At 55.2% G+C, this 13,101-nt stretch overlaps 1 protein-coding gene across 1 annotated transcript; it reads right to left on the bottom strand.

Annotated features, from left to right (window-relative positions):
• Window positions 1-214: 214 nt before the first annotated feature.
• Window positions 215-4,018, bottom strand: LOC129196932 (olfactory receptor 14A16-like). Its single transcript, XM_054804900.1, has 3 exons — window positions 3,770-4,018; window positions 1,964-1,970; window positions 215-1,215 (listed from the first exon to the last, which is right to left on the bottom strand). Exons 1-3 carry the CDS (start codon window positions 4,016-4,018, stop codon window positions 215-217), a joined length of 1,257 nt encoding a protein of 418 aa, XP_054660875.1.
• Window positions 4,019-13,101: the final 9,083 nt, after the last annotated feature.

Below are 13,101 nucleotides of genomic sequence, written 5' to 3'. Positions count from 1 at the left end.
TCTTCTATGCTGAGAATGGATCTTAGACAAAGAAGTTGCTGCAGGTTCATTTATTTAATGTAAATAAAATGGTTTCCCATTTATACATGGTTTATTGGTCACACAGAATGGGTGGATATTTAAGAGGAGCAATAATTATATTTATTTGAAGACAACATCATCAAAAGTGGAAAAAGGGGGAAAAAAAAATTAAAGGAAAGGCAGACTTGGCCTGTCACGACATACACAGAGAGTCAGTTGCAGAGGAACGTAGGCAGTCTATGGCTGCTGAAAGACATCCAGTCGTCATTTTCCTCACAGCATCCCTGAGCTCCTGGTTCCTGATGCTGTAGATGAGGGGGTTCACTGCTGGAGGCACCACCGAGTACAGAACTGCCACCACCAGGTCCAGGGATGGGGAGGAGATGGAGGGGGGCTTCAGGTAGGCAAACATGGCAGTGCTTATAAACAGGGAGACCACGGCCAGGTGAGGGAGGCACGTGGAAAAGGCTTTGTGCTGTCCCTGCTCATAGGGGATCCTCAGCACAGCCCTGAAGATCTGCACATAGGACAGCACAATGAAAATGAAACACCCCAAAAATACAAAAATACTAAAAGCAATAAGCCCAACTTCCCTGAGGTAGGTGTCTGAGCAGGAGAGCTTGAGGATCTGGGGGATTTCACAGAAGAACTGGTCCAGGTCATTGCCCTGGCAGAGTGGTATAGAAAATGTATTGGCCGTGTGCAGCACAGCATAGAGAAACCCACTGCCCCAGGCAGCTGCTGCCATGTGGACACAAGCTCTGCTGCCCAGGAAGGTCCCGTAGTGCAGGGGTTTGCAGATGGCAACGTAGCGGTCATAGGACATGACTGTGAGAAGGAAATATTCTGCTGACATCAGAAAGAAAAAGAAGAAGACCTGAGCAGCACATCCTGTGTAGGAGATGGCCCTGGTGTCCCAGAGGGAATTGGCCATGGCTTTAGGCACTGTGGTGGAGATGGAGCCCAGGTCGAGGAGGGAGAGGTTGAGGAGGAAGAAGTACATGGGTGTTTGGAGGTGGTGGTGGCAGGCTATGGCAGTGATGATGAGGCCATTGGCCAGGAGAGCAGCCAGGTAGATGCCCAGGAAGAGCCAGAAGTGCAAGAGCTGCAGCTCCCGTGTGTCTGCAAACACCAGGAGGAGGAACTCAGTGATGGAGCTGCTGTTGGACATTTGGTCCCTCATGGCATGGGAGCCTGTTCATTGAGGAAAAGACATCAATAAGAGATAGTTCTCTGAAAAATATCTCTTGAATTTCTTACAGAAACCCCCAAACCACCTGTCCTTATTCAGGAAGACATTTCACAGGTCCCATTGGTGAGCTCTGGTTGGTGCTGGCTGAGGCTGCCCCAGGGAGCAGGGGGCTCTGCAGGAGCCAGCCCTGCCCTACAGCCATAGGTCCATAGGAACACAGGCTGACCTGGGATTAAATCCACTTGGGATATCTAAGAGTTTTTCAGCATTGTGGCTCCCATTTCACCAAATGGCAGAGCAGAGCTGATGGGATTTTATTTTCTTTCTTCTGTTCTTCTTTTTCCCACTACACCTGAGGAGTGTTTTTCAGGCAGAAATCCCTGGCATTTCTGCTGCACTCCAAGTGAAACCTTGTGTGTCCCGAGAGGCAAAGGGACTGTCCCCTAGTGATGAGTGAGGAGAGCCGGTCGCTCCACCAGCCCTGGGCTCAGCTGCCCTGTGCTGGCACCTCTTTGAGCTGCAGGATGATCGCAACCGGACGTTCCCCCCAAAAGGAGCTGGGCACTGCTGAGAGCAGAGGAATCCATTTCCCAAGTGCACATCTCCAACCCCCTCAGCCTGTCTCACTCTGCCTGAGCAGGATCTCAGCCCTCCCCTCCCAGCCAGGAACACAGAGGGCTCTCTGCAGCTGTCTGCAGGCAGCCACCCAGCAGCGTTTTCATGGCCTTAGCACTGAGGGGTCTTCTCCACGGGGCTCCTGGAGAACACCGGGATGCCATGGGAGAGCTGTGCCCTGGGGGAGGGCAGCCTGCAGCCCAGCAGGACCCCCCAGGGAAAGAGTCAAATGTCCTAAAGATGGGGTGTCCTAAAGGACAGTTGGGCCTCTCCCAGTCCTGCAAAATGCATGGCCCAGAGCTTCCAATCCAGGTGGGAACAAAGGCAGCATGGACAGGAGGGGAAACATGGATGAATGTCCCACTGCTCCTGTCAACAGAGGCAGATGGGTATTCGGGAGTTTCTCCTCATTAGTGGCCCTGCTGAGAAGCATTGAGGGGCTGAACTCCCATGGCCTTGGGGCCATAGGCTGTGCTACATGGGAGAGGAGACCTGATGGGTGGTGGTGTGTGCTCCGAGGAGGTTTCTGCACTGCAGGGGATGGCAGGGAGGTACCCAATTCCCCCTCCCACAGTGTTTCTGAGAGTAGCTGCCTCTCCCTTCCTGCTCATGTCTCTGCTGCCTGGAGCTGTCCCTGCCAGGAGCTGGTGCTCTGTCCACACCTCTCCTCCCTGTCCCTGCTCACAGAGCCCATCCCACCCTCTGTGTGCTCAGCTCTGCCCTGAAGACCCCTCCTGGCAGCAGGGCACTGCCCAGGGGCACCTCTGTGTGTGCAGAAGCTAAGGAGCTGCTCAGACAAATCCCATAGATACCACCAAGGTGATGCTGTCGTGCTGTCTTTAGGCTGAGAAGTGCCTTAGGGGACTCTATGAGGTTCCTTGCAGATCTGCCCATCTCTCAGTACAGTGCTCCTGGAACCTCAGTGTCTACTTCAAACTCCACAGCTCCATTACTCTTTCCTGACCCCCCTCCTCTCTCCCAGTGCAGAACATGAACTGGACATGAACTGAGGGCCAGGTAAGCAACTTTGGTCTCAGAGAGCAACTTCATGGACCTTCCTATGGCAAAGTCTCCTCTGGGAATAGTCCCATGGTGAGTTAGATCTCGGATCTCTTAGTGTAACCCTAACAGTGTCTCAGAGCGTTGTCCACACCTGACAGATCCACTTCCATTCCCACCAAAACAAATAGAATAAACCTTAATGCCACAACTCAGGAATGCACAAACTGAAGAAGGAAACCCTTGCTTTGACTGTCATCTCTGAAAGGTCCTCTCCAGAAATGTCCTGGGGGTGATGTGGAGCTGTAAGCAGCCCTCACCCATGCAGCACCCACACAACAGCAGAAGGACCTTGCCTGGCTCGAGGTGACTCCTTCCATCCTGAGCTTCTCCCTGCAGCACTGTGGGGAGCTCCCCGGGCAGGCTGAGTGCTGACCCAGGCAGACAGCAGAGTCCCTGCCCCGGCACACAGCCCCTGGGCTGCAGGAACCCTGCTCTGAAGGACACAACTGGGCACCCCTGCCTGCACACCCACGCTCACACCCTGCAGTCATCCCTGGGAGAAGGCAGCTGTCATGCTCTGTCCCTCTGAAGGTGCAGCAGGCAGTCCCTGATGTGGAGCACATCCTTCTCCTCTGTACTAGGGCATCTATGAGAGTCCTCCTGAAAGTTCCTACAGGCTATGGGATGAACCAGGTCTAGGAGACCCCTGCAGAATACTCATTGTTATTGCCCTGCAGCTCAGAGACTTACCATATAGAGGACTGTGAAGATGTCTCTTCCAGTGAATTCCCAGCTCCTCCCAACCCAGACTGCCTTTAAGCTCTCTCTGCCTCACTCCTCTCCCCTCGGTGCTTACAGGCAGTGCCCTCAGCCCTGCTGCGCTTTGAAGAAAAGCTGCTCCTGGGCAGAGCTGTCTCTCTGCTGTGCTGCCCAGTTTACGTGATCTCCCTCCATCCCAGGAGCCCGGCCCAGCTCAGCAGCAGAGGACCAGCCCAAGGCAGCACTTTCTCTGCCCGCTCTGGGCTCCTGCCAGGTGTCCCTGGGGCTCCAGGGGAACCTGCTGTGAAACAGGCTGAAGGAATCACTGATGTTCCCTCCCTCAGCTGGGGAGAGACACTTCTTTCCAGCACTGTCATTTTCCTGCTCAGAGATAGAGTTGCATCTAAATAGCACCTTTCCTTGTGCCATCTTTAGGCAGAATACCCAGACAGTGAAAGTGAGGGATCTGCTTCACCACTGCAGAGGGAAGGGATTCAGGTGAGGCAATCGAGGCATCTTATTCTGGGTCTGTAGTCCTGGGGCTACAAGGGGTCTCAGCTCCTTTCCATGACTGCCACAAACCCACAGGAGATGGGATTCCTCTTGCCTCTCTTCAGGTGTGCAAAGAAGGACATTTGCACATGAGCTTTTTGTCTCAGCTCCCCTGCTAATTAATGGAGATGGAGGGCAGGAGTGAGCTCTTCACAGGCAAATACCTGGTGACATTTGAGATGCCAGAGCTGGCCCAGGGTATGTGCAGGAAACTGCAGGCTCCAGTGGAGCAGTTCTTATGGACGGGACAGTGTATGGGGCTTCATCTTGGAGGCTCTTGGGAAATCCCTTTGGCAAACTGAAATGACAGGAGATGGCCACATTTAGGGCAATGAAACTTGTCCCTGCTCAGTACGGGCAGGGCAGCCTATAGAGGTGTTCTTCTGTCCCAGTGGAGTTATTTTGCACAGGGAGAGCCAAGTTTCTCTCTTTCTCTTCTCCATCACCTCCATTTACTAGATCGCCATTGACTATAGTGTCTCGTGGTCTCCTGGCAGGGCTGCGCAGCCCAGGCCTTCTTCCCTCTGGATTTGGTGACAGCAGGCTTTGCTCACTCTGTGGGCACCTCGTGTCATCTTTATCATCATCTACATCTCACATCATCTTATACATTGCCATCTGCAATCCGTTCCAAGCACATCTCTGCCATAAAGCAAGGTCTTTACGCATATGGGGTCTTGGGACTCAGTTCCAGTTTTCTTTGTGACAAGTCTGAGGGTGGCCCCAGTGTCGCAGCTGAGGTGCTGCAGCCCAAAGGTGCACCGATGCCCTCAGCCTGGGACACAGACAGGAGGAGCTGGAGCCCTGCATGCCATCACAGACGTGCCACATGGGATGGAATAACTGCCGAGGTGTGATGGGACAGCTTGCACAGCTCGGGGGATGTGCAGGATGGATACAGGCTCTTCAGGAGATGCTTGCCATCTGTTTGATGGAGCTGCTGGGAAGTATGGACCTCCAGTATGGGATGGACAACAGGTTGGCTAAGCACTTATGGGTGAGAGTCAGAGGAGAGGCCATTTAGGGTGACATTGTGGCAGAACATAAGGAAACTACTGTCAGGGCAAAGGAGCGAGCAAAATCTTCTTTAAAAACCTGAGGATTTCTCTGGATCAATGAGACTGGGTCTTTCCCGCAACTTTAATGACCCTGGCATTCACTGGATTGGGAACACAGCGCAGGAGGTTTCTGGAGGTTTTTGGGAAAATTTCTTCTCACAGCTGCCAGGTAGCCCAACAAACATGATGCTTGCTTGGGTGTGGGACTTGCAAACATGGAAGGGCTGGTCAGGGATGTGAAAACCAGCATCAGGCTCTGTTGTAGTGACGATGAAATAGGGGTGGGTTCCGGCTCCTGAGCAGAGCGTGCAAAGGATAGTAACAAGTGCAGGTAGTGTAGACTGTGGCTTGTTCTGGGGGTTTTCAGTTGCAGAACTTATGGGCAGGAGCCCTGAAGGGCAGAGCACAAGTACTGAGCGCTGAGCAGAGCTCAGTACCACTGGTCTCTAAGGATGGCCCATAAGGATATTCAGTTGATTCTCTCAAAGGAGCTCAATAGCACCAAGATGAGATGTTACTACTGAAGTTAAAGAAGAAACAAAGACAGGTGGGGCCACTGCAGAGCTTAGCAAGAGCAGGTGTAAATAGGTCTGAGATGCTCTATGTTGCCTTTGGCTCAATCTTCATCAGCAAGGTTGCCCAGGCCCTTGTGCCTTTAAGCAGAACCCATGGAGAACAGCTGTCAGTGGGTGGGGATGAAATCTAGGGTCACTTGATCAAACTCAACCCTTGCCAGTCCATGAGATGGGAGGGACTTCACCCAAGGACGCTGAGGGAGCAGGCCAAAGTCACGGGGACACTGCCTCATGTCATATTGGACAGGTGATCAGTTTAGCAGAAGCCATTCAGCTGGTACACACCAGAGGATCTGCTAACCTTCCTGGTCCTGCCCAAACAAAGCCTGCGCATACTGTGGGAGGAGGTAAGGTCCCCATAGTGCACACAGGGAGCTGGCTGGGGAAGGCAGTGTGGGCTGCTCCTCCCCTGGGAACAAGCAAGCCCATCTGTGAGATTGTCTTGGCTCAAGGACCTGGCTGTACTCGGCGGGTAATGTGGAAGGATGGGAGATCTGGTGTGTACCTCAAGGAGATCTAACCTTGGGGGAAAATACTCCATGATGTGAGTTGCATGTGCCAGGAAGCAAGGCAGCAGGAACCACTTGAACCAACAGCGGGCAATCCTCACGAGGAATGGGGCGAGTACTTCACCTGTCCTGAGTGATCGCCTTGGCAGATGGGACCCAAGTCATTGACACGTGTGGGGGTGGAGGCAGTGGGCCTGGAATGAGTGAATAATATCAGCGTGTGTCAAGGAACAGGGGGTAGTGGTTAATGAGGATGTGTAAACCTGACTGTCGGAAGTAAAGATGGTTTAAGTATGTAGTACAAGTTGTAAGTGTTGGTAAGAGGGGATTGTGGGAACGAGAAAGAGAGAGAATGGAAAGGCTCGAGTAGGGCGTAGAAATGCAACAACACAGGAATTGGGCGATTGTGTACATCCTGAATGTGTACACTCAGGTGTATCAGTCAATGTGAGACCTGAGCATGACGGAAATGCTGTGGAATAAGGGTGCGGATTGTACTGGGACTAGGTGGGATGGGGTTAATTTTCCTCATAGCAGCTCATATGGTGCTTTGCAGTGAAGAAGGAGAGGGAGGAGGTGCTGCAGACACCAGAGCAGAGATTCCCTTGAAAATCATGGAGAAGACCATGGTGAGGCAGGCTGACCCCCACCAGCCCATGGAGGTTAATGTTGGAGCAGACAGTCACCTGCAGCCCTTGGAGGACCCCATTCCAGAGCAGGTGGTTGCCCCCAAAGGAGGCTGTGACCCTGTGGGAAGCCCATGCTGGAGCAGGCTCCTCAAGGACTTCTGACCCCATGGGGGACCCACCTTCCACTAGACCAGGTTGCTCAAAGCCCCATCCAGCCTGGCATTGAACACTTCCACAGAGAGAGCATCCACAACTTCTCTGGGCAACCTGTGCCCGTGTCTCACCACCCTCACCAGATAAAATTTCATCCTTATGTTCAATCTAAACCTACCATCTTCCAGTTTAAAAGCCTCTTGTCCTATCACTACAGGCCCTGGTAAAAAGTCTCCCTCTTCCCGTAAGCCTGCCCTATATACTGTATGCCTGCAACAAGGTCTCCTGTCGCAAATCCTGATCCAGACTCCTGCTGACTACACTAGCTTGTCACAGACGGGCGATTTAGACCAATTAAAGAACCACCGCCAGAAGTATCAGCAAAAGCGGTTTTACTGCAACTTATCAAAGTCGGATGGCAAGGGTCACTCTATTCCTTACTGCACAGAGGATATAACAATGATTCACAGCTACCAGAACAGAATCAAAGTCACCAATACAAAATCTTAGTGCACTGTTACACAAGGTTAAGCACGATATCAGTCACTTAGCAAAGATCTGCAGTGGGTAAGAGGTCTCAGCCTCGAGAAGTAACCTTGAGAGGTGTCCCAGCTCAAGGAGAGATCACCGCTGGGCAGCCAGCTGCTTAGCAGGGAGAGCTCAAAGAAGATACCGTTAGGCTGCCACATTTATGGAATAGAGTGGTTGGCTCACAGGCAAATTCCATGTGATGGGAAAGGTATGCATGAGACTCCTTGTACCCACAACTTTCTTTGTTCCCTGACAAATGAGTCTTGGAGGAACCACCTGTTACTCATGTCTTAATCACGTGATGGGTGTTCCAGTTTCCAAGCCCATATACATCAATGCTCACCATGTCCCTCTGCTCCTGTTTTCAGAGACCAGACTGGAACTAGAGAAGTTGTTGGCCAGGTTACACCTGGGCCTTTACCTCCTTTGGACCCTGAACCAAACTACTGCTGGTTTGGTCAGGGAGCCGAGTGGATCCGTCACAGGGACTCAGCTTCCTCCCATACCTGCCACAAACCCACAGGTGGTGGGAGTCCTCTTGCCTCAGTTCACGAGTGCGCACACAATACAGTCCTCCAAAGAGTGGAAGAAACCACATGTCCCTCCTGTCTTCGAGAAGGGCAAGAAGAAAGACCCAGGGAACTACCGGCCAGTCAGCCTCACCTCTCTCCCTGGGAAGGAGATAGAGCAGCTAATCCTGGAAACATTCTTCCAGGCACACTGTACTGGTTTGGGCTGGGATGGAGTTAATTTTCTTCACGGCAGCCCCCGTGGTGCTGTGTTTGGGGTTTGTCACCAAAACAGAGTTGCCAACACACCGATGGTGTAGCTATTGCTGAACCATGTTTGCACAGCATCAAGGCCTTCTCTGTTCTCTCCCTTCCTCCCCAGCGAGTAAATTGTATTTGTGGATGAGGGAAGAGGAAGGGGATGTCATTCAGCAAGACAAAGATTTACACTGTGTATTGGCAGTGGTGTCCAGGCTTTGGCAGCAGGGGGGATGCGGGGGTGTCCTCTGTGAGAAGACACCAGGGGCTGCCTCCCCATGCCAGACAGAGCTGGTTCCAGCAGGCTCCTAGCAGACCACCACTGCACAAAAACGAGCCCATCAGTGAAGCTGGTGGGACCTTCACAAAAGCATATTTAAGAAAGGACACAAGTGCCAGAATGGGAGAGGAGTAAGGGAGACAAAATGTGAGAAACAGCCCTGCAAGCACGGAGGTTGGTGAAGAGGGAGGGGGAAGAGGTGCTCCAGGCACAAGAGCAGATTGCCTCCTGCAGCCCATGGAGAATATCAGAGTAGAGCCGGTATTTCCCTGCGGCCCATGGAGAAGACCATGGTGGGGAAAGTAAGCCCTGCAGTCCGTCGAGGACCCAGCACTGAAGATGTTGGACAATTCCTGAAAGAATGCTGGATGGAGGACAGCTCATGCTGGAGCGGGTTTGTCTTGAAGGACTGTAGCCCGTAGGAGGGACCCCATGGGAAAAGTCTTAGAGGGAAGGAGCAGCAGAGAAGAACTGTTATGGACTGACTGCAACCCCCATTCCCCATCCTCCTGTGCTGCTCAGCGGGGAGGAGATAGAGGAGTTGGGAATGAAGGAGTGAGTGAAGTGGAGCCAGGGACAAAAGGGTGGAAGGAGGCCTTCCCTGGGGAAGGAGGTAAGGTCTTCCACCAGCCCCACGCTTCTTCCACGGGCAGCCTTTGCAGTTGCACATGCCTGGTCTGCCCATTTACCTTCACCACTGTCCCGTTTGTACAAGGCCCACAGATATCTTGGCACGCCCAGTGTAAGCTGGCCTCCACCAAAGCTGGAGCCCACCTGGCCTTGGGGTCAGGGAGGAGCCAGGTCCCCTCTGCTCTGGGCTGGGCACAGCTTTCCCCTGGGAACCTCCCTGAGGAGCACTCCTCCTGGGTGCCAGCCTGTGGCCTGGCACGGGTGGCACGGGGACCAGGGCTGCTGGGGCAGGGCTGAAGTAGCTCAGCTGGGAGAGCGTTAGACTGAAGATCTAAAGGTCCCTGGTTCAACCCTGGGCTTCAGCAATCATTTTCTCCCTCAGATTTTTGCAGACCTGTCTGCCTTCCTCCAGCCTGCCCCAGCCCTGCTTGCTCCTTCACCTCTTGCCAGAGCACTGTCCCTGCTCTGTAGCTGCAGCCCTGCAGCTCAGAAGGAGCCTTCCTCCAGCACCACGAGTCCCCAGCCTCCCCCTGGGCAGGACTCTCCATTCAGTGCTCCTCTGGGGTGGTCTCCAGCTCTCCCTCCTTCCCTGCTCCACAGGGATTGAGGTCTCTCCACTGCGCGGTCTCTGCAAAGACCCTGTCTCTCTCCTCTTTCTCATTCGCCATGGTGCACAGACTGCTCCTCTCCTCACACCCCCCTTCACCTGGTTCTCATTTTTCAGACCAGAGGCCACTGTCCCCCCCCACTCCCAGGCAGAGGCACTCCCTGGAGCTGAGGCCTGAATGGCAGCATCCTTCCTCTGGAGGTCTGTCGCAGCGAGACCTCTGATGTGCCCAGGACAGCTGACCAAGCCGTGCTGAGGATCACCCACTGCAGTGCATGGGCATCATGTGTAGTCACACGCTGTCCTGAGCAGAGTTTCTTGCCCCCCTTGACCCGCCTGCTGCAATGACTGATGAAACACCTCTGTGCTCCTCTCTGGGCATCAGCCCCAGGGCGATGGAAGCCTGCCCTTCACCCCACCTCCAGGGATGCTGGCGGGGAGGGGGTTGCAGGGGGAGGCCCGCTACCTGGACGAGGGCATGAGAGGTTTCTGTCCCCATGTCCCCCCACCGCACACCCTGGGGTGCCATCAGAGCCTGGGGACACCTCACCCCAGGCAGGGTGTTTCCCTCACCCTGTTGCTCTGCTCCTCCTGTAGAGCTGGGGACAGATGGGAGGCAGACGGCTGTTGCCCTGGGTGGCAGAGGAGGCTCGGGGGTTTTCTCCTCTCCATCAAGCCCAGAGTGGGTCAGAGCGTGGGAGCAGCGCCTGCAGCAAGAGCCTCCTTCTGCCCCATTGCCCTGCCGAGACGTGGAAGGGGCAATGCTCTGCAGTGCATCCCTGTGCCAGGATCAGGCCCCCGTGGAGAGGCCGTCCTGACTTCCCCCATCTCAGGAGGCTTCAAATGCTGTTTTCTGCAGAGGGTCCCCGGGCACCCAGGGGACAACAGGGCTGTGCTTGTCATAGACATGTCACGGCAGCAGAGTGTCTGTCCTGCTGGCAGGCGTGAAGGGGATGTAGCTCAGCGGCAGAGCGCCCGCTTTGCATGTGGGAGGTCCTGGGTTCGATCCCCGGCATCTCCAAGGGTGCTTTTTCCCCCAGTGCCCAGCCTCAGGCGGGTACAGGCTGGAGCTGGAGCACTGGTCCTCTCCAGGCACTGTGGGCCTGCCCTGCCCACCCAGGGCCTGTCTGTGGGGTGAGGAGGGCTGTGTGCGCTGCCTCTGCTGAGCCACCTCCCAGAGGTGCTGGACCTGAGCTCAGGTGCAGATCCCATCCCAGCTGGGAAACACCCCCCTGTGCCAGCAGCTAGGGGTGTCTGAGCTGGACCAGCCTGGACAGGCCTGTGGGACTCCCAGCTGGTGGAATGGCATTTCTTACCCTGTCCCTGTCTCCAGGTCTCTTTCCCTCTGCCATCACCACTGCCTTGAGCAGAGGAACCCAGAGGTGCTGAGGTTAGGCACAGCCCTGCAGAGGTGGGACTGCTGGGGCTGGTACCCACCTCTTGTTCCTGGGGGTTTGGTGTCTCCGTCCAGCCCATGTCAGTGGGATCAGGGAGACACAGGCCTGTCCAAAGCCATGCACAGGCAGCAAGGGCCAGGAGATGGTGCCTCAGCTGTTTCCCCACCAAAACCACCTGCAACCCAAATGGGACATGAGACATGGCCTTTCACTGCAGAGTGCTCAGTGCCCCCAGGAACAGTGGGCCCAAATTCAGAGAAATAAGGTATAAAAGTGAAGTACAGAAGGGCGGTGGGGTGGGGATATCTTCTGAACACAGGATGTTTGGTGCCAGTATGGACACTGAGCTGCGGACTCAAGCCGCCCCAGGTGGGGACCAGGGAGAAGAGCCCAGTGTCTGCCCCATGCCACCTCCCTGCCAGCTCTGCCCTCCCCCAGGGGTAATATTTCTCCCTTACGCTGGCACCTGGCAGAGCTTTGCCTCCTCCTCCTCCTCCTCCTCAGGGAGATGAGCCACAGAGCCCAGGGGTGTGTGTGAGGGGGCAGCACACCTGAGCAGAAAGAGCCCATTTCAGGGTGTTTTGGGGCCTGAACAGTCTGGGCCTGTGGGCTGGGTCTGTTCTCTGCAGCAATGTGGGATCATCACTGTACCCCAGATCTGAGCTTGCTCCTGCAGCAGCTCCCCAGGACCTACACAAGGGGCCTGATGGTGAGACCCCATCCCTCTGCACTGCTGCCCCACGCTGGGCAGAGCACGGCTGTGGAAAGCCCTCAGGACAGGAGAGTTGTCAGGGAGAGACCCTCAAGGTCATCATCATGGGTGACACACATGGACACTGCAAACACAGCCTCCTTCCCTTGGGAAAGTCCCACTGGGCAGGCTCCAGCCCTGCATCTCACAAGGCCAGGGACTGCCAGCAGGAAAGCTCTAAGGATCAGGGCAGAGGGATCTGTGACCCTGGGCTGTCCCCATATCCCTCAAGGTTACCCCAGGGGTGGAGGAGCTCCCAGCAAGGAATGGGGCAATGCTGCTGTGGGAGATGCTCTTGGTGACAGCTGCCTCCTCCCCTCTTCTGCTCTAGGGCCAGATCCTGGTGTTTGCAGTGCTACCCACCTGGGGCTGCCCCCTGCAATGGACACCCAACACACCTTCTGGTCTGCAGCAGAGAAGCCCATCAGGGAAGAGCTTGAGGGGTCTGAAGACCCACCGGTGGGACCTGGGAGGGCAGTTTGGGTTTCAGGTTCCCGCCCAAGTGTCAAACACTTCACCCTACCCAGCTCCTGCGTGAGTCATTTCTCTGCCCATGGGAGCTGGGGCAGGTGAAAGCCCCAGCCCAAGGAGAGGGACCCTGGCTCAGCTCCCAGCAGTGCCGGCTTTAGGGGAGGGACACAAAATACCCTCTGCCATGGAAATGTGCCCAAATTAGCCGCCTCCCAGACAGGACCTTCTCCAGAGCAGGGGCTGGATGATGGCTTTGGGCAGCAGCCCATGTCTCCTGGGGATCCTTTCTCCCTCCCCTGGACTGTCCCTCCTCTGCCTCCCACAGCACTGAGGGAAAGGTCCCCCCATTGCTCCTGCTCTCATCCCCCCTGCACCTGCACACAGGTACTGCCCCGACACAAACCCTCACTGACACCCCTGGGAGGCAGCAGGAGGGCAGGGCTGGGGGCTGGAGCGCAGCAGGACGAGGGGGTCCCAGGGCTGCCGTGGGGCCTTACAGTCCCTGCCCAGGAAGGAGGCAGCTCTGGGGATCTACCAGCATTGCTCCAAGGTCTGTGAGGGCCCAAGGGAGCAGGAACAGCTCATGGAGACTGGGGACCTGG

This window comes from Grus americana, chromosome 27, assembly GCF_028858705.1.
Source record: "Grus americana isolate bGruAme1 chromosome 27, bGruAme1.mat, whole genome shotgun sequence".
NCBI lineage: Eukaryota > Metazoa > Chordata > Aves > Gruiformes > Gruidae > Grus > Grus americana.
The sequence above is the reverse complement of the archived record's forward strand: the minus strand, read 5'-3'. Positions and strand labels throughout refer to the sequence as shown.